General features: G+C 41.9%; 1 protein-coding gene across 1 annotated transcript in view; it reads right to left on the reverse strand.

Annotated features, from left to right (window-relative positions):
- LOC133463989 (contactin-associated protein-like 4) overlaps window positions 1–1,176 on the reverse strand; it is a 106,961-nt gene extending 105,785 nt beyond the window's left edge. Inside the window, exon 1 of the mRNA XM_061745865.1 lies at window positions 946–1,176. Coding sequence (XP_061601849.1) covers window positions 946–1,030 — 85 coding nt within the window. The 5' untranslated portion in view covers window positions 1,031–1,176. The remainder of the gene's footprint in view (window positions 1–945) is intronic.
- Between the last annotated feature and the right edge of the window lie 21,011 nt (window positions 1,177–22,187).

Consider the following 22,187-nt stretch of genomic DNA (forward strand, 5'->3'; position numbering starts at 1 on the left):
GTCCCAAAAAGGTCAAAGGTCGTTGCTTTGCTTCAAACAAACAACACAATCTGGGTGAAGAAGCAACCAATTAAAACCTTGAATGATGGTGAACTGTCTTCTTCAAGGGAGAAATGTTTGGCTTTAATGAGTTTGATCAGTTAAATGTTTGCTGACATGTAACTGAAGAAAATCAACAATAGCGTTCAGAGCCGTGTTTAAAAATATAAGAATATCTTGAGGCACATAATTTAAAGAGAACTTAAGGCGTCAAGACTAAGCAGCTTTCCTTTTAAAAAAGAGGGGAATAACAGCTTCAATTTGCAAAGGAGAATAAAGATGGAACATGGGAGTGAGGTCTTGTGGTCTGATGTGTCCAGATTCACTTACAGAGAGATGACTGAATCACAGGTAAATAGACACGGCGGTCCGACTCCCGTCATCGGAACAAGGTCTTATTGAAAAATGTATGAATTTCCGGATAGAAATAGATGTTATGACACTGCATCAGCTTAAAAAACAACGCCATGGCGAATGCATGCTTCAAATAAAGCAAGATGTTCTCCAACAAAATAGTTGACTCTTTTTATGATGACATATTTTACAACAGAAAATGAAAATATAGTTAATATTTTTGTCAAAATGTTGCATTTAACTTCAGTAAACCACAAAAAAGGCAAGTTTCTACCTATTATCACCTAATATTTATGATCAATGAAGGTTTTTTGCGGACATATATTAGTATAAATACTTGAAATAATTAAATAAAAATTATTTGATAAGTTTTGCAGTCATGCAACTGCACGTCCACAGTATCCAGTGGACCAGGTGGTTTCTAACACCCAGTTGCATGCAAGCCGGTGCAAGAATTATTCATGTGCAAAGGGAGGACACGAACAAATCTTTGATATACATTTAAAATGAATTCAAATGAAGAGCACCTCTGTGAAACGTCTCTGCACTCACCTGCTTTTGTGTTCCCACACAGGCTCACAAGCATCAGGGCAACAAGCCCGACAACTGTCCAGACTTTGGTACTCCAGAGATCCATAGTGAAGTGAAGGGACGGTGTGTAAAAGCCCACCGAGTGATGGAGAGAGATGATCTGCCACTCCTCTCCTTTCCTCTCACAATGCCCCGATCTCTGAGTTTTGCACTTTGGCGTCCTCGGCGCTCGCCGACATCTGCTTGGCTGCACAGATGTGACACCAGAAGGCTGCTTTCTGTACAGCTGCACTCTGCAGAGTGAGAGGAGAGCAGAGAGGGCGAGAGACACGTGGAGGGAAGGGGAGAGAAAGAGAGACAGAGGGAGAGCCTTCACGACCGTCACAAAGCACCCTGTGCAAGTACTCCAGTCATCAAAAAAGGACTTGCATTGCAGGATGTTGGAATCCTGCAGAATAAAATCCACAGTGGGCCAAACTATCCAATACTAACAACATTTGTTGAACAGCCACCTGAGGTTTCTCCAGGCTCGGGGCTGCTGCTCAAAGTCTGTTAGTCGTCATGTGATGCATCGTATTCTCTCAGTCACTGCAAATCAAATAAAGGCGTCTGCAGAAAGAGGATGCAGGAATTAAATGATTATTTGGAATGAAAAAGCTCCAGTTGGGTTCTTCTGTTTTGTTTTATTTGTCCCTCACATCACCAAGCAGGTTAAAAGTGACTTAAAAGGAAGGCAGATTGCACGTGTCACAAGTTGAGTTGAGCTTTTCTGGAATTTCTGGAAGTCCATGTATCTCTTACAGTAATATCCCTGTCAGTTCAACAAGGCTCGGCCCATCTTTGATTTGGAAAGGAAAGGAAAGGAAAGGAAAGGAAAGGAAAGGAAAGGAAAGGAAAGGAAAGGAAAGGAAAGGAAAGGAAAGGAAAGGAAAGGAAAGGAAAGGAAAGGAAAGGAAAGTGGTTGACATTTCCCCCAGTTTGTGTTTCTGTTTTTCCCTGCCTGTCTTCCATCGGCCCTGATTGTTCACACCTGTGTCTCGTTACCCCTTCGTGTATATCTGGTCTTGTCTTTCCCTTGCTCCTTGTGGTTCCGTCCTGTTTCTTTCCTCCATGTGTCCTGCCAAGTTTTTGCTCAAGTTTTTTGATCCCTGTTTTTGATCCTCCTGCCTCTCGCTCTCCTGCATCTGGGTCCTCACCACATCAGCCTGACAGAAAGGACAGGACAGGACAGGACAGGACAGGACAGGAGAGTAAAGGAAAGGAAAGGAAAGGAAAGGAAAGGAAAGGAAAGGAAAGGAAAGGAAAGGAAAGGAAAGGAAAGGAAAGGAAAGGAAAGGAAAGGAAAGGAAAGGAAAGGAAAGGAGAGTAAACACCTTCCCCCAGCCGTCCAGGTGAGCCTCTACCGCGGTGCTGCAGAGAGTTTCCTGACCAGCTGTATCACAGCCTGGTCCAGGAATCGCTCCGTCAGACCACGAAGCACTGCGGAGGGTTGGGAAAATCGCCCAACGGATCATTGGTGCTTAATTTCCTGCCACTGAGGACGTCCAGAGGATGTGATGTCTGCATGAAGCGTGCAGCGTTGTGAAGGACTCCTCTCATCCATCCCACAAACCCTTCACCCTCCCAGCTTTGGGGAGGTGTATCAGGTGCCTGCAGCCCAGGACCTGCATGCTCAGGAACAGCTTTTGTCCCAAAGCTGTCTCAGAACTGAACACCATATCCCATTGCTCATGTGGCCTGTTTCCTGAAATCCACTGTCACCTCCAGTGATAGTAAAGCTGGATCTGATCTAATATCAAAATCTCCTTGTTGAGAGCCAGTAATGGAGATTTGTCCCAGAGAATACATCAAGAGTACATGTTACACAGCTGACACCCTCAACTCATCTGGTTTTTTTTGTTGTTTTTTTACTTTCCCATATACAGTATATTAATGGTTAATACCAAGTTTGGTAAAACTTAAAGTATATATATGCATTTTAATCTTTTTTTTTCACTCCTCTGTTACAGTTTTTTACGATTGTTTACACACTAAAATAAAAATTTCCACACAATTTGCGAAATTCTACTCCAAGGAGCAAAACATCTCCACAGATTTGCACAACATTACACACAATGTCTGCTTCACCCTTTTTGCAAAACATTACACACAGTTATTTGTAAAACTCTACACACATTTTCACACCTTAGACACAGATAAGGATTGTGAGGTTACTTTCTTGTCATTACAAAGCCCCGGATTGCCAATGACCACACTCATGAACAAATTGGATAAACACATCCACCAGGTGTGGAAGCACACATGTGCAAAATTGAAAACGCAGCACTCAGGTGTGCTATAAAAGGCAGCAGGTGAGTTGTCTTCAACAAAAATGGAAGGAGCTATAAGAAGAAGAAGAAGAGTGAGAATGAGAGGGGAAGCTCAAAAAGGAGATGAAGGAGGTAGAGGAAGAGGAGAAGAAGGACTTGAAGAGTTGATATAACCTGAACAAAGAAGACGAGGAACAAATTTGACTCAAGAAATCCGTGCAACACTTATTGACCATGTCATCAACCATGGACTGACACTGATGGAAGCTGGACAAAGAGTTCAACCTAATCTCAGCAAAAATACTGTTGCATCAGTAATTCGGACATTTCGTTGAGAAAACAGGTAAGCTAACCACACTGTACATTGAAACTGAATCTTGCTATACTTCCTGAATCCAATAGAAGAGTTTTTTTCAGCATGGCGGTGGAAGGTGTACGACCTGCGGCCCTATGACCGTTTGCCCCTCATTCAGGCCATGGAGCAGGCCTGTGATGATATCGAAGCAGCTTCTGTGCAGGGGTGGATTCGTCACACGATGCGATTCTTCCAACGGTGCCTTGCCAATGAAGACATAGCCTGTGATGTGGATGAAATCTTATGGCCTCATCCAGCCAGACGGAGAGATGATGAATAGTTACAGTATTCTTTTTGCTTTTGCAGTAGTTTTTTTTTTCAGAGTCAAAGTGTATGTACTTCATGCAGTAATTTTTATTTGTTTACGGATTGTATTTGTTTCATTGATTTCATTGTTGGTTGATTACTTTAACTGATTATGGTAAGAAATACTGTAAGCATTGGAATAAATACTTGAAATATTCAGTCTGCAGCATCAGTGTTGTGCAGTGCTTGGTAAGTTTATAGTAGGCCTATTTGTGTACATTTTCCGTATATCTCAAACTAATAATGAAGAATGTTGTGGGTTTGTCACTATTTTTTTTGACATCTAAATTATCCCTTACATAACAATGTCTGGCAAATCTAGCACATGCTATTTCTTAAAATTAGTTTTTTTACAAATGTGTTTTTTATTTATCACAGCAGTGTGAAACTGGCTGCAATAATGTCTGATCATTGAGGACTGTGTTGGTTAAATGAAAACGAATAACATTTTCACAAATATGTGTATATGTTTTGACTGAAGTGTGTCATTTTGCAAACAATCTAGCACTTATACAAATTGAGTGTTGTGTTTGGACAATTGTGATTATATTTTGAAAAAAAGAACCCAGTTTTCAAAATAGCGTGTAAACAATTGAAAAAAACTGTAAACACTCGGATTCTCTACACCGACAGAAGTTCATGTCAACACTGACAAAAGTGCTCTCACACACACTAACAAGTTAATTATTCTCTCGAATTTTTTTCTCCTATTGTACCTCAAACTTGCAATTACAGAAATGTTTCCAACACTTATCCTCGTCTTTACTTTAACCAGTTCCAGCAGCAACGTTCACTGCGTGAATTATGACCTGACAACATGACATTTGTGAATGCAAGCAACAAATATTGACTCGTGTAATTTGTTTTGAGCATTGTCTTGCGCAACTGTGCGTATCGAACCTAATCTTTTAATATTTAAAAAAAAGAAACATCAATGTTTTCACAGAGCTTGACGGTACGACCTTTAAGACTAATAATGGAGACATTAGAAATGAAAAGCACAATAATCACTGCAAAATGCATTAAGGGATCTCAGCGTGGCGTCCAGGATTTATTTTCCCTCTTTGCCTCCAGACTTCACGCTCAGACAAAAAAACAATAGAAAAGGCATCATAATCCACCTTCATATGCAAACTGCACGTTGTTTGTGTTGTGTGAGTGTGTGTGTGTGTGTGTGTGTGTTTGTGCTCTATTGCCATCTGTCATTTGAAATCTGTATGCAGCTAAAGGTGAGAGATGTAATTTTCTGTCAAAATTGAGTTTTCACATTCTATGAATACCGAGTAAACATCTCACATCTAGTGAGGAAAGAGAATAGATTAGGCAATAATTTTTCTGATTAGTATTATCACAGTTGATTTGAATATTTCTGAATCGTGTCATTGTGTTTGTTTTCACCACGGTGGCGAACTCCCAGACAAGATTGCTGCGGGGGCTTTTCAGGGAGACGAGCCGCTCGTCAATGAGCGCTTGAGTAGCAAGGTCGGGAAAGTAAAGCTTGTGGTAACAAACTGAAAAGATTCTTTCTTTTTTTGTGTAGTTTTACTCCCATATTGATTCTAGACTTTGACAAACAATATTTGTTCAGGATTTGCAAACATTTTCTGTGACCAACTACCTTGCTTACCGAATGTTTTTGTGACCGACATCATTCCTGGGTCGGAGAAAATAAAAACCTGTGAAGAACTAGAGCTTTATAACTTTTGACGGTCATGTTGAAAAGCGTTCCGTGTCAGGGTAACCAGTGACTATGCGCGTCAATATATACAAAAAAAGAGGAAAAGGAGAATAAAGACTTGAATACTTGAGACATTCTATTTGATTCATTGATTATTACCATCAGAATATTCTGTATTTCAACATTCATGCCCAGAAAAAAACAAAAATCAAAGTAGAAAGATAGATGGAGCGCCTTGGCCACCTTGAATAACCTTAGATATATCTGAGGGCTTGCGAGCCACTCGTACTCAAACTTATTTATGAGAGGTCCTTCCCCGCGCTGCACCGCGCCGGCATGAATTGTTTATTGGCTCGCCTGAAGCCTTTCCTCTCCTTTCCTCTCCTTTCAGCTCAGGACATCTTGCTGCTGTTCGGAGGCAGAGGTGTTTTGTCTAATTCATTGCACAGCCATCCCCTCACCAGTAAACAAAGCTCCTCAACATAAAAGACAACCAGATCTCGGGTTTGTGGGCAGAACCGTAGGTTGGGGCTCATTTCACAGAAGTACCTCTGTTTCCATGTCTGTTCGCTCTTCAACTGTTTTTTTCCTGTTTCATCTGACGCCCATAAAAAAAAACGACTCCACGAATAATTAACAGATTCAGCTTCCTGCTGTTTATCTTTTGAAAACTACCCGTCTGTAAGTGTTGTTCAGACAAGCAATGTTTTTTACGTGCGTGAGTGTGTGTACGTGTCTAAACAAATAACAAATCCATCTAATCAGCTTTTCTGTTTGATTGTTTATTAAATACATGAAAATTGTAGTCTTTGCAGTGAAAAGCAGAAAGAGAAAGAAAGCTTCATTTTCAGTTGTCTTGGGTTCCCTGTGCATTTACTTTCATACATTTCTGGACAAATGTCTGTCCTGGACAAATCTGGTCCAACAGGGTTCGTTTATGATGAAACTGAGCTTTTTGTGAGGTTTCATTTCATTTCATTCTTTCATTCACTAAAGCTTGAATAAAGAAGCATTTGAACTCTCTCTAGACCAGGGATCGGCAACCCGCGGCTCTAGAGCTGCATGTGGCTCTTTAGCGCCGCCCTAGTGGCTCCTGGAGCTTTTTCAAAAATGTTTGACCTATTTTTCTTCTTTTTTTCTTCTTCTTTTTTTCTCTTTTTTTCTTCCTTTTTCCTTTCCTTTTTAATCTTGTCATTTCGACTTTTTTCTCGACATTTTGACTTTTTTCTCAAAATTTTGACTTTTTAATCTCGACATTTCGGCTTTTTTTTTCGAAATTTTGACTTTTTTTTCGACATTTCGACTTTTTTCTTGAGATTGTACTTCAACATGAATCTCGACATTTCAACTTTTTTCTCGAAATTTTGACTTTTTTCTCAACATTTTGACTTTTTTCTCAACATTTCGACTTTTTTCTCGAAGTGCATAATGAAAAAATAAATCTTCCCCCAGTTATAACTAATAGCTACATGCAGCATGTGTTGCCTTCATTCTAAGGCTGATACAAGACTTTTCAATTTTTGTGGCTCCAGACATACTTTCAACATTTTGGGTTGCCGACCCCTGCTCTACGCCGTTCAAATCTGTTAACAACAGAAGCTGGTGACAGCTCGAAGGTGCAGACCCAAGTCCTGCGACTCTGATTCCATCCTGGTCGCCTCGGTGACTGAATGACTCCTCGTTTCTCACGTAGCAGCGGACCTGAACCGGTCCTCACAGGTTTTGGCAGTGCTAGAGGTTGAGCCTTTTTTTTTGTGTGTTGCTGTTGTTGATTATTGACTGGATCATGAAGCGTGATATTAGGTGCAGCTCTTGCTGCCCGGACGCTTCAGAGCCTCAACGATCCAGAGCATTGCTTACCCATCTGAGGTGAATGACAGGAGCCGCTGATCTGGAAGAAAACATTTCTTTGGTGAGAACTTTCATGAGTTTGACAGCTGGACGAGAATCTCAACACAATTACAACTATCATGCTGAATTAACACACTTCCTTCCAATAAAAATATAAGCCTTAAGATAAATTGGCCCTCCTTTCCCCTTTAATTTCATCTGACGCCGAGATGATTACGTGTTGCTTCAGATAATGTGGTGTCAGGGAAAAACACTGGTTTTAGTGGGTTCTTGCTGTTGGCAGGCTGTTAAACCAAACCTCAGGGAGGAGAATCAAAGATTACAACATAAATCTGTCAACTTTAACATTTTTGATTGTAAAATTGCTGCAAGCTCAAAGATGGACTATTATGCTTGTTGAATGACATCCACAAACAGCCCATGAAATTGGTTTGGATATTGATCAGGGGAAGGCTCCCTCTGTCCGCCCTGTATTTGCGTCAACAGCATCGTAGTCGGCCTGTAAATCTGTCGGCGCCGAGGCCTCTGACTTCTGTTTCTCATGTCTTTTATCGCCTGATTGAGCCGAGCTCTTCCTCTGTGGCCTGACAGCAGTGAATATGACACCTCTCTGCTTGTTCTTTCACGTGCCATTGTGATACATTTATGAACAGAGGCATAAAAACATACAAGGTGGGGTGCAGGCTCTGCAGAGGCGAGTGGTGTAAACAGAGCTTCAGTTTCCCTCAGTCATTCCTCATGTCTTATGTGTGTCTGTGTCAGTGACTCAGCGCTTCCTCTCAGCCATCTTCCTGATGACCTGATCAGTTTTTCATGTAGTTGTGACTGTGTAGTGGAACAGAAATGACTGTAATAATCAAAGATAGTAGTGATGTGTGTGTTCAAGTGCAGCCATCCTTTCCCACAGCAGAATATCTGCAGCTACATTCAGTGTACCAGCCATGTTGTCCAAATCCACTAAACACATTCATAACCACAACTGTCCTGCATCAGAGTCTGAAATAGCTCAGGTGCACCACGTACTATTCAGCCCCCCTTATCCGTATCAGCATCAACAGAAAATGTCATGCTTGCAATACCCCTCCCTGACTTAGGCTCTGGACAACACGTCAGAGTTAGATTGGATGGGGAGAAAGATTGGCTTACGCCTGCTTAGATTGTTTGCGGGTGCAGGGAGCCAAGCTCTTACCTCACAGAGACAGACGACTGGTGTAAGATAACAGAAGACGTCTGTGGGTGATCTTTAAAGTCTCCAAACTCAAAAGACCAGCCGCCCAGCGGTGTCGTCTCTGCAGCTGAACCTGACAGAGATGAGGCTGCAGACCCCGTGCAGGCCAGTCCACCCAAACAGAGCGTTGCACAGCCTTTAACACCACGCTGAACTGTACAAGTGACATCAAGAGGTCATGAGGTTAGGATTCCTCGCAGGTTTAGACACTTACTGTTACAGCCCATACAGTGTTTTTCCTGTCACATGGTTTTTCTGGATATGATGGACCACAAAGAGTTAATGCATGTAATGAGTTATGTTTTTAATGCTATATGAAGCTAAACTTATGTTTTGGCTTTGCATTAGTTCCTGATGCACTGCTGGAAATAATGTCCTAAAGTCTTAAAGGGGACTTATTATGGCATCTAATACCTATTTTAAACAGGCCTTGAATGTCTTAAAAACAAGCTTTTGATTGTTTTTGCTAAATAAATTAGAAATTCAGTCTCTATCATGTCTTTATCTTCCTCGTTTCTAACCTCCATCTCTATGTGGGATTCTGAGTGGGCGGGGCTATGATAATGAGGCTCTGTGCTGATTGGCTGCCTGAATGACGCGATACACCGCTACGAAAAAATGGCAGAAGCTCCGGCCGGCGGAGTTAGTTGGGGGCGTGGTTTCACGCATCGCTCCTGTCGTGACGTAACGACGGGAGCAGAATCTGAACGGCTCGTAGGTCCACATCACACTGGACGGCTCATCCGGGCGGCTGTACAGACACTGCAGAATTTGGTTGCTTTCCTCCTTCTCTGAGTTGGCAGGCTGAGGGGAGACCACTTTATATATGTTAAAGCAAGAAAAAATTTGTTTTTCATAATAGGTCCCCTTTAAGGTACAAGGTTTTACTATCTTAATGTCTTACTCAGGGCATGCATTGTGTCATCCAACCTGCATGTTTGAGTTTGTCTCCTTTAAAAGGGGAAGATGTGGTGAGTTTTAATAACATGATGTCATGTATGCGGGGCGGCTGAAACCAGTTGGTACGACCCGACCCGACCAGGGAAGAGTGGAAGTAACATTAAAACCCAGATCTTAAAGGTTTGACCGTTAAGTCATTTATTGTTCAGTTTTTGTATTTTCTTTAGACAAAAACAATAGTAAAAAGCAAAAATTATTTAAAAGTCAAACAGTCCTACAACTTAAAACACTGAACAATAAAACAATTGTTTTTCAATCAGAGCTGTAACCAGAACTCTTAAACAACAAAACAAACATACACAAATCTAAAGCCAACAAACCTAGAAGATGCAAACCATCAGCAGTAAAAGACCAACCGCAACCAAGGAAACAACCTAAACACAGGTCACCTCAAGTCAAAGTTACCCAGCTAGTTAAACCTGCTAAGAAACAGCCAGCAAAGAGACGAGACCCTGCTGTCCCATCAGGGATGATGTTCTCGTTAAAACAGGGAGGCTCTTCAGAGATCGGTGGAGCCGTTATGTGAGGATCCAATCAGCTCTGCTGAAACCTTAAACAGGAAGTGATCCAGGAGGAGGTTTGCCCAGGGGACCACTGGCCAAATAAACTCTGTAGGTTAAGCAAGCAAACTGTGTTGGATTATTTCCTGAGGAATAACCGGTGCTGCCCAGGACACGTTCAATTCAATTCAATTCAATTTTATTTATATAGCGTCTAATACAACAGAAGTTGTCTCTAGGATCTTTCCAGAGACCCAGAACATGACTGCCGAGCAATTATTACATTAACATAACATAAACTCTGGCAGGTAAAAAACACAAACATGAGGCAGGACACAAATAGTTCTGAACGGAGGCAATCACATTTTTTTGGTGATATTTAGTTTTAAAGGATTGAAAAGATGCATAGCGTCTTATAGGACTTTGCAGCATCATGAATCTGTCCTCGGCAATGAGACACGTCTGTATCAGTGTGCACGTGTAATCACTGGGCTCTTTGAAAAGTCACACTGCTGGCAGCCAGTAAACCAGAAGTAAATGGAGAGGATAAATTAGGCAGCAATCCCTGCAACTGTAAAAGATAATAATGGAGGTCTGCGTACATCAGTGGCCCCAGGTTCACAGGGTTAATGGGGTATTAGCTGTCCAGGGTTGAAATGGCAAGTGATTTTCTGAAGACTGTTGAAAGGAAAGAGCTAACAGCTCTAATAAAAGTGACCGCCATCTCACAATCCCACCTTCTTTTCTGTGTGAAAAGTCAGATATGCAAACAACAATGAAAAATTTCTACTTAGGTTTTGACTCAGTGGAGCAATAAAACTGCCAGATTATCATCATCATCGGTGTAAAAAAAAAAAAAAGAGGATTTCTGAAGATAAGAGCAAAGTGAAAACTGGGTTCAGCAGAGCTATTTGCTGCATTGATTGAACTGCCACCAGTTCATTTCACTGTCACTGTATTGCTGTTGATCCTCTTGTGACCCGAAATTCACAGTCAAACATTTTGAAGGACGTCCGAATGCTGCAGCAAAACAATGGTTCAGTTACATAACTGTGTGACAAGATATGTCAGTCTTTTAAACATCGATCGCCTTGTCTCCTCTCTCTTTTTGTATTTCCTTGAATTGTATGACCTTGTCGTAATGTCAAGATAGATAGATAGATAGATAGATAGATAGATAGATAGATAGATAGATAGATAGATAGATAGATAGATAGATAGATAGATAGATAGATAGATAGATAGATAGATAGATAGATTTTTAAGTGTCTTAACGGCCTTGGCCCCTCTTATCTCTCAGACCTGCTTTTACCATATCGGCCCTCGCGGACCCTGAGATCCTCCGGTACAGGCAAGGCCGCCGCAAGGGGTGTGCGAACCGTGCGACCGCACGGGACCTCGCGCCCCAAGGGGCCTCACGCTATGGGCCGTTTTTTTTTTTTTTTCAATTAGTTTTTTTTTTTTTTCAATTTTTTTTTCGTTTTTTCCCTTATAAATATCAACAGTCACGTTCCATTACAAACGTAAATGTGTACTAGTCTGTGCATATCAATAAATATGTGTGCAATGATGCGTGTGTCTGTTGTTCAATACAACTGCGTCAGACCAAGCGCAGACACAAGCTGCTCTGATCCAGACGGGTGGAGTTGGAACAAACTGTCACTCAATGTCGAGAGAACGAGACAGATTCAGGAAATTTCCATCAGGGGATGAAAAAAAGAAAAAAAACTAAATGGAAGAGTTTAATGCCTCTCTGAAAGGTTTATTTGATAAGTTTGTTACAAAAATCACCGATCCGACCGGGTGTCAAGCAGCCGTGGGGCCCCGCGTCGAGGCAAGAGATGATGATGAGGGGAAGGTATCCAGTATTTTGCTAATTTGAGAGTTAAAACTGCGCATATAGACACCCGATCCGACCCGAAAAAACCCAAAAACCCAAAACCCCCCCCCTGGCCATTTCGCACAGGGCCTCGCAAATCTCCCAGGCGGCTCTGGGTACAGGGGCCTCATTTATAAAGCTCGCTTGCGCACAAAACAGGGCTTGAAAGATATGCAAGCCACCTTCTATAACAGCACTGATCGTGTCCTTCTGTGCTTGAAGCACAGCGTCAGTCAGGACTCTGGTGCTGCTGCTGCTGCAGCCGCAGTGCAGGACACACCGGGCCGGGAACCTCCTCGTCACCCACCGCGACAACTGGAGAATGACTGGAGTTGGTGTAAAGGCTGAGTTATGGTTCTGTGTAAAAACGACAGCGTGCCTACGGCGTAGGGTACGCGTCGACGCGTACCACACGCCGTCACCGACGCGTACCTCCAAAAAATTGTAACTAAGCGCCGAGGCTACGCAGACCAAACGCAGACCGAGAGGGCTGTGATTGGTTCGCTTGATAGCAATGCATTTCCAGTTTCCGGTTTGAAGCAGTCGTGAACTTTCAGCGCTCTTTTCTTTGTGTATGTGGGATTTTTTTGTTTTTGTTTTTTTGCACAATAGTTGTCCTTATCTCTTTCATTCACTGTGACCGGAAAAAGTCGGATAAACCATTCAGGAAAAGATCGCGAATTAGCGGTCACGGGGGGTACTGCACCGCAGCGAAATGGAGTGACGGAGAAGTCCGAAGGGTTCACGACAGCGTGACGGCGTGACGGCGTGACGGTGACGGCGTGACGGTGACGGCGTGACGGTGACGGCGTGACGGTGACGGCGTGACGGTGACGGCGTAGGCACGGCGTCGTTTTGACGCAGAACCATAACTGAGGCTTAACGCAGAACCATAAATCGACCTTAAAGGTTTCACGTGCGCAATTATATACTGTATATTAAAAAAAATCCGTGCCCCTTTAGGGGCTCCGTACCACTTCATTTTATACTATTTATATACTATTTATACTTTTACTGTGACCACCAAATAATGTGGTTTTCCTGGCCTCCACCTCATCCACAACTTCTCGATCTCAGTCTCCGTGAAGTTTAGTAGCACGGTTGCCTGGCTCGACACGTCTCATTCCTGACCGCACAGCAGAAACAGGCTGCAGGAAGCCGCTGCGCATACTCAGCAGGCTCATTTATATGCAAATAAATCATCATGTAGTTTGCATTGCCCATTTATGGTATAAAGTGGGCGTGTAGAGGGCGGGGTATGCGGCGAATTCACGTGCGCAACCTTCCAGCTGGACTGTGATTTATAAAGCAAACATTGCGTGCAGATGTGCGTGCACACGGTTTTATAAATCCGGATTGGCGCACGCCATTTTCGGCTTTTGGGGGCACGTGCACTTTTAGTATGAATCCTAGGCACTATTTTATAAATGATGCCCCTGGTCTATCAGCTCAGCCATACTCCATTTTTATCATGAGGGTGGGGGGTGCCGGGTGTGTATGCCAACTAATTGGTTACATTATCAGCTCATCATTAAAGGCTAATTAGGGAGCAACAGAAGAGCACTAATTATGAAAAAAAAAAGCAAAACGACTCAGTAACCCCCAACCTCTGTCACCCCCACAAAAAAACACCCCCTTCCAACCAATTCCTCCTCCCCCTCAATTTAACCAGACACTAAAGTGTTTCATTTGAACAAAAGCTTTTTTTTTGGTGAAGAAAAAAAGGCTTGTGTGTTTATGTCATATGAATGAGTGTACGGGGAGTGGGGGGGGTCAAGGGAGATTGTTTTTTTATGTATTAATGTAAAGCACTTTGTGTTGCACTCCGGCTGCATGAAAAGTGCCATATAGATAAATAAAGTTTAAGTTTAAGTTTAAGTTTGAGTTCTGCCTCTAGTACACACCACATCAAATGCGTTGGGGATCCTCAGTGGTACTGTATACTGCGGGAATGTCAAGTCCCAGCGAAGAACCAGGCGTTCTGTCACGCCTGCTGTTCATCTGTGAGCACGTCGGCCGATTCAAACAAAAACAGTCGTGGTGAGGCTTCATGCCTGCCAGCTAGAAATGTGTCTGCACCAGGACTTTTGAGTCCAGGCCCCGCCATGTTTCCCAGCGCCAACACACCTGACCCACACGAACGGGTCATGGACAGACTTGTGTTTGAATCAGATGCGTTGGAGCGGACACGCCGAGGCTTCAACGTCTGCTCCTGTCAGGCACTTCTGTGCTTCACGTTGTTGTTTTCCTTTGGGTCTGAGCTGGTTGCAGCGAAGGTCATCGGGTGAGTCATTTTTCATCTGTGAAGAGTTTGATTTCAGCTGTCCATATCCACCTCTGTCTGCTTGTCGTAGGGAAACAATGATAGATTTGTTCAGCATGCCTGGATCAACACTGGCTTTGCAGTGGCAGTGCAGGAGTTATGTGTGGCTTTATCGGTTTAAGAAGACACAAGTTGTGGCTAAAGCATGCACCTTGCAGGGAAATCCCAACTTTTGCTGCTGCTTTCAATGCTGCAAGTAAAATCTTTAACTTTACTTGGTTGCATCACAATATCCCTCTACTTTTCTCCATGCATGCGTTCAATCTCCACTGTTATATTTCATCTCAGTGAGCTGGGTCGTAACAGAACCTGGCTTTACAACCCTTCCCTACACGACCTAAAAGATACATCACACATTGATATATCAGACACACCTGACTCAGATCATTAACTGCATTCTGACAAGTGTTTAAATATGTGATTGATGCATTAGGAGAGCGTTGTTAAAGCAGAGTACAGTGATTGGTTTCTCGTGTTGGACTGCTCCGTCAGCACATCTCTGCTAACAGAAGATGAACGAACTGAGACACATTATTGACTGAAAATCGTAAAGTAATCGTAAAAGTAATCATGGAGTGTTTGGGCTGCATGCAAAGACATGAGATGTTTGTTGTGAAAGAGTACACCCCCTCTCCTCACTCCAACAATCTGCTCTTAGTCCTGTTTTAATACATTAATACACCGGTTTTGAGGGGCAGAACTCTGAGCTTTCAGATCTTAACACTTTGGTCCAGGAGTAAATTAATATAAAGAAAAGCTATGTTATTTAAAATAAACCCAGTTTTCTCTGACTGCCTGAAGCCTCCATCAGAAATGCTCTGGTAGAAATCCTTGTATCCAAACGTCCCTCCAGAGCTACTCTTCGACTGTTCAAGCGATAATATGATGGTCGAAGATAAAGATTACTGAGACAGGAAGCTCTTTTAAATTTAAATTTGCCTTATTATTGATCCGGTCAAATATTATATATTCTCTCAACTACATAGTTAATAAGAAGAATAAGTGAATATTATTGAATTTTGCCTTACATTAAACATAAATCTTAGATCTTGGATAATTACCATAATGTATTTAACATGAAACAACATGAGCTCAGATCCATGTTGAAGCTTCAGAGGAATCTTATTAGGATGTCCCCTTTGCAGTCGGAAAAATAAAAGAAATAGAAAAATCCTCTAAATGTTCTTCAAAGTGTTTTTACTTTCAAAGTACAGCAACTCCACGCTGCCATTTGTTATTCTGTTTATGCCTCGGGAAACAGAGACTGCGTCATTTTGGCTTCTCTGCACAATCAAAGCCGAGCCAAGGGCTTTGATTGCACCTTCAAACGTAAAATTACAGTATTTCGGCAGATGAGTCCGCCTGTCTCATAGTGATTAAGTCCTTTTGTTTGATCAAAACTGATCTTTGATTGCCTGTCATCAACTGCACTTACTTCCACGAATACAGTGTACACACACACACACACACACACACACACACACACACACACACACACACACACACACACACACACACACACACACACACACACACTCGCACTCGCACTCGCACTCGCACACACACACACACACACACACACACACACACACACACACACACACACACACACACACACACACACACACTCACACTCACACTCACACTCACACTCACACACACACACACACACACACATTTTGACCAATTAAAAGTCGTCAAAGCCGTCTACATGCTTCATCAGTGGACCATGAAAATAAGATTCAAAAGCTAACTGTAGTAGCTTGGTATAATTAATTACATTGTTGTTAAATCATTCTGAGTGGCAATACCACCCCTGACCACACGGGGGCAGCATATAACATGAAAGTTCATGTGTCACCTCCTGGAGTAAGACGCAACCATGGATGTATTATATAACTGGATAGGAGAAAATGGCCGCCCATTCATTTCAATGCAATTTGCTCACTCAGCGCATACCATGGATCTATTAATAAAATCTGGATGGGACATCGAAAATGGCCGCCCATTCATTTCAATGCAATCTGCTCAGCCAGCGCATACGCCGAAAAAATGTCTGACTTCCGGGTTTACTTCCGTGTTGTGCGGCCCATAGAACATGCGCAGTTGAGTCACCTCCCATGATGCTCTGGGGCCTCCCATCATGCCCCGGGGCAATGACGCGAATATTATTATAATATATATTAATATGATATATTAATTAATGTATATTATTACATGTATAGTATTACATATATTACTAATGTATTAATATAATATAATTATATAATATATATTAATATAATACATCCGTGGAATGCACGGACACGGCTGTGACGTCAGCCGTGACGTCACGCCCAGAAAGAGACTTTTCTTTGACTTTTCTGGCCGTTATAAAACATTTTTGACGGATATAAAGTCCATGACTTAAAAATATAGAATACAAAGATTAGTAATTGCCGGTGATTACAGCTGGAGGTGTCCTGTGAACAGTTTTAGAGGCTTCTCTTTTACTATTGCGGTCTATGGGAAAAAAGCTTTCTGGGCCACATGGGATTTTTGTTGCAGTACCGCGACTGGCCACTGGGAAAAATCGGCCTGCCTTCTGAGTGCGAGATTCGGGGGCTGGACGCAACCCAGTGCACCTCTAATGGGAGGAAGTGACATCACAGGATGTGTTGGACCGTCTCCATTCATTAACACAGCATTGTCTGTGGTTGTTTTGTCCACACAGCACATTTGTATCCCCCATCTGTTCAGAAGTGACACTGCAAAGTGGCTTTAAAGTGTGCGAACCCTTAGAAACCCACTCCGAGTGGAATTATTTTGGAAAGAAGCTTAAAACGTAGCCATGTTTCCATTTGACTGAAAAATAAAAGCAGTTATTTTCAAAACATAGAAAAAGACATGATTCAGCGCTACATAAGTGGATGACGAGCAAACTTGACTTAGCCCAAGAAAAGATGTGCATGTCTGGAGTTTGGTGGGTTGATGTGCGACGTACAAAACAGGCTGAGCTAAAACTGAAAGACTCAGCTTAATTTCCTACAAACACCTCATGCAACCTTCCATATCAGGTAAAAACCAGCCTGTTTAATCTTAGACTGCTTCCGTTTCCTTGTGGAAGTCCTCTTAACTGATGCTGTGGGTCATGATGACGGTACAAAGGTTAATTGTCAGCTTACACAGAAATTAATTTTCGATATTTACAAAGGCAATGTTCAAGAGGTCATAAAATAAATCTTAATCCACAGATAATGGAAATGAGACTTGCATGCACAGCAGCTGTGATTTGGCCAGACTGATACTGATCACACAGCAAACCATCGATCTCATGCACTCACACTAAGAAAAATCTACAACTCATGCATGAATGTGCACACACGGTTTGGACGACTCTGTTCAAAACAGAAGATTTATGAGCATGAAAAATGAGGCAGGCAGCAGGTGAGTAGTATCCTAAGAATATCAATACTCTGCTGTATTTTCACTGCGCAAGAAATTGTTTCTTGGTGGAATATGTTTCAAATGGAGCTTTGCACTTCCGTGCATGAATTATTCAAGAACGGCGCAGTCTTTCTTACATTTTCCAAAATGTCTTTAATTTTGTCCATTTATTTCTTTATTTTTGCACTTTTACTCAGTCTTCGGTGGGGGCAGTGTATGTAATCAATTGTTAATGCCCACTTAATAGACTAAAGTGCAGCGGTGCAAAGTGTGCAAGATGGCTTTTGAACAACTGTCAGCCGCGGTGGCCGTGATGCATGAAAGGGTTAAACACATCCAGCAGCGTGCCACATGTATATTTCATGTCACGTTTGAGTCTGTAGGCTGCGTGTACGCGTGGAATAAGTTTTGACCATGAAAACAAATCTCCCTCAAGGACAATAAAGCCCATCTGCTCTGGATCTGCAGTAATCTGATGAGCATGTTTAATTCATCGGATCATTGACAGACATGGTACATGCTTTCGGAAATGTTCAAAACTGACATATTACCATAAAATGTGTTGTTTTATTTAAAGCTCATATTTCAATATACTCCTAGCATCGGTGTCTACGATTGTTCAGCTCCTTTGTTCAGTTTTATACAATCCTGGTGTCATTTCAATGCAGACGGCTCCTGAGAGGGACTGACAGCAGGGATCTGATCAACGAGGTCGACAACAGTTCAGCGGTACAAAGTTGCATCACCGTCCTTTAATCATCATATTGTACCTTATTTCTTGCTGCGGAGAAACCGTTGCTACGTTTTCTGACAGGCGGTGAAAATATCAAAGTCACAAGCAGAACTGGAGCTGCAAGAGCTCTCGTCTCTTGCTCATAATCAGTAAATCACTGCGTTCGCCTCCCAAAAAAGTCACAAGAGCTCCTCATTATTGGGGACGTGAACGCCGCTGAATTAATGACCAGGTTTTCGCCAGCGTAAATTGCATCACTTTTATCATCCTTCAGATCTTTAATCAAAGCTCTGTCACAACTCAGCTAATGATAAAAGGCGGGAAAGCCTCTGTTTTATTTCACTTAACGCAACGTTTTTCAATGTTTTGCGGTAGCGGGTTAGGTTTTAGGTTGATTTTTATAACATGAATGAAAACATAATTTACACTTTAATTCTGCTTTAGGGCCGCTTAGGTCCAACTGTTCTGTGGTAAACTGGCTGCACGGCTACGATGTATAACTCAAAGGATATGCAGAGAAATGATTTGGTAACGTATCTGTCACGTTGCAGTGGTTAAACTTCAGCAGCTTTGCGCCTTAACGTTGGCCATTCATGTAACCATCCAGGATCACGGTTTTTATAAGGTAACTTCAGGTTTTTTAGTGCCCTTACTGAGTAATTAGGACATCTTAGAATAAAATTATATTATATTTGTTAGAGAGGGAGAACGTACATTAAGAAACATTTTATAAAATAAAATGTAAATGTACCCAATTGTAGCCAAAAGGCTAGTTTACGTTGGCAGTCCCCCTGCCAGAAATAATAGGCTAGTACCTAGTAAAAAAAGATTAAAACACGAGTACAAACACATCAGCAATAACATATAACATATATAATTCAACCCTTACAATATACACAGTTCATCCCCACATCGATAGTATACGCATCAATGTTCACATCTTTGATTATCGATCAACCAATTCATCAACATCTTCTCTATCACCATCTCAGCAGAAGGACATGTATTTTTCTGCAGCTGGTTAAAATGGGATCTGAATGTTTCTTTATTAGAGTCAGTGAAGGAATGAACCCCCCCCCCCCCCCATTCGCTTTACACAGCTTTACACTGCTTGTTTACAAGCCGATCAATAATATGGGGCCACAAAATATTTCTGATCTTGTAGAGAAGGGCGCTGAGAGCTTTAGGGGGCAGTCAGCTCGTAAAATCCAGTTAGATCCAAACACGGTGAAAATAAATTCAGCCACTACACGACACACAAATGGTGCACAAATCTGCTTAAATGCAACACGGCTCCAAACACTTTTAGAGTGAAGCTGAAAACCCTGCAGTTTCCTTCGCCTGATACTGATCAGTCTAGTATTCTGGTTTTGTAATGGTTGTAAAAATTGGACAAGCAGTAAACACGAGTCTGTACGCAGGACGCCGTCTACAGGTCTCTTTACCGTTATCATTAACGCGGCACACGGACTCTCAGATCATCAGGAGCTTTAATTAGGTATTTTTGGTCATTCAAAGTAAGCATCTGCGATTTTGTGAAATTTCTGCAGTCTTTGTATCCTGTAGTTTTACGTCTCCAGCCACATTTTTCATCCGTCCATTTTTCTCAGCAGTGGTACCTGTCATTAACGAGACAAGCTCAGCGAGTCAGGTATGATGATTATGGGTTGATGGTACATTCCTCATGCAGGGTCACACTGCACCAGTGACAGCATAAACACCAAATGACAACGTTCACGTCTCTCCGAGATGACGCCTGATATTACAAACCTATAGATAGCCTTAAAAAATGTTCCTACAGCCCCTGCCGGTGGATTTATTCAGCAAGAGGTGACAGTTTGTTGCAAAATATAAACCAGCCACAAGTTTATGTCTCTGAAAAGTTGCTGCTGTCACGGTTCAGGAACATCACCAGACACATACAATAACTAGGTTGTTTAAACGTAATTATGGTTTAAATTATCTTCATTGCTTTCTTCATTCAGGCATGTAGGGAGCAGCTGACGGACTGTGTGTGATGTCTGCAGCTTTAGCTCCTCGCTGGGCTGTTTGGATCTGGTGCCTTCTAATTAATGATCTGGTGACTGTCGAGTCGGGGGGGAGAGCAGGCACGAGCAGCGCAGGCATCGCCTCGCCAGATTGGCTTCCCCCCCGGTTTCCACATGCTTGTGTCAAAACCTGACCCAGTCCAGCTTTCTTTATTTACAGCGTTTGTCTTTGCATCTGTTTAGAAACAATGTCGACCTTTGCAAACATTTTCCCTCCAGACCTGATGCGAGGAAAAAGCACAGACTCATGTTTCTCATTGAAAAGCTGCAGTCGCTCCACTTTCTTTATCAGGAAAATGTCAACAGTGTGCAGCGATTGTATCAGAGTCAGCACGGTTGAATAAACGGCGCTGCAGGAGGAGGATTGCAGATGATCACTAGCTGTGCAGCCATGTTGGACCTTATCGCTACGTAGGTGTGGAGTTAAAGAGGATAAATGTGTCCTTTTCACTGCGGGAGGTGATAACAGACAGCCTGAGGCCTGAGAATGCAGCAGGTCTACAAAAGTTTTGTAGCCAAATACAAGACTGTCTCAGAAAATTGGAATATTGTGATAAAGTCCTTTATTTTCTGTAATGCAAAAATGTCATACATTCTGGATTCATTACAAATCAACTGAAATATTGCAAGCCTTTTATTATTTTAATATTGCTGATCATGGCTTACAGCTTAAGAAAACTCAAATATCCTATCTCAAAAAATTAGAATATTCCGGGAATCTTAATCTTAAACTGTAAACCATAATCAGCAATATTACAATAATAAAAGGCTTGCAATATTTCAGTTGATTTGTAATGAATCCAGAATGTATGACATTTTTGTTTTTTTAATTGCATTACAGAAAATAAAGAACTTTATCACAATATTCAAATTTTCTGAGACAGTCCTGTACACTCAGGCATTCACATGTATTAATTGTAGAAGAACCCTACCAAACACAACATTCAGGTAACCAGCTGGAGCTGTCTTTAAGAACTCTGATAAATAGTAAATGGACATTATTCATGTGATTTTACACTAAATGCTCTGATTTCTGCACAGATTTATTCTTCTATTGAGTCTACTCAGTACAGTTTTCAATCATACTAAGCCACATTGCTTTGTGGAGTTCAGTGTCTTGCCCAATGATTCATTGACATATGGACAGCAAGGCCAGGAATCAAACCACCAACTTTCTCCTCATCCAGAATAATTCTCAGCTCCAACCTCCTTGGATGATGAACAACACCAGTGAGGCTTATTAAATTGTCATTGTGATGTTTTTCTTCATCAAAAACTTGGGTTGAGGTAAATCAAATACTGTAATCTTGAAGAAATCTCAATTTGAATAATAAAAATTATGTAAATAATGGAAGCACTTGTTTGTAGATGCTCGCGTGTGAGACACATCTTTAAATAGCTCCAGCTGAAGCGTCTAACAACACAACTTGTTTTTTTTCTTCCTCCTTTCCAAGCGCTGTCAGTTTATTTCAGCTGAAATTCCCGCTACGGAGCTGAAAATCATCTCAGGTCACTATTCCAAGCAAACTAGTTACGCTCATGACAAGTCCAACTCCATCTTTCCTCCAGCCTGTAGTCCAGGGTGACGTGGAGCAATCCCTTCTGTAAAAACCAAGCACAGCTGCTAAAAGTCCAGTGTGTGTGGGAATGTCATGATTTCTCTTTAG

This window comes from Cololabis saira, chromosome 17, assembly GCF_033807715.1.
Source record: "Cololabis saira isolate AMF1-May2022 chromosome 17, fColSai1.1, whole genome shotgun sequence".
Taxonomy (NCBI): Eukaryota; Metazoa; Chordata; class Actinopteri; order Beloniformes; family Belonidae; genus Cololabis; species Cololabis saira.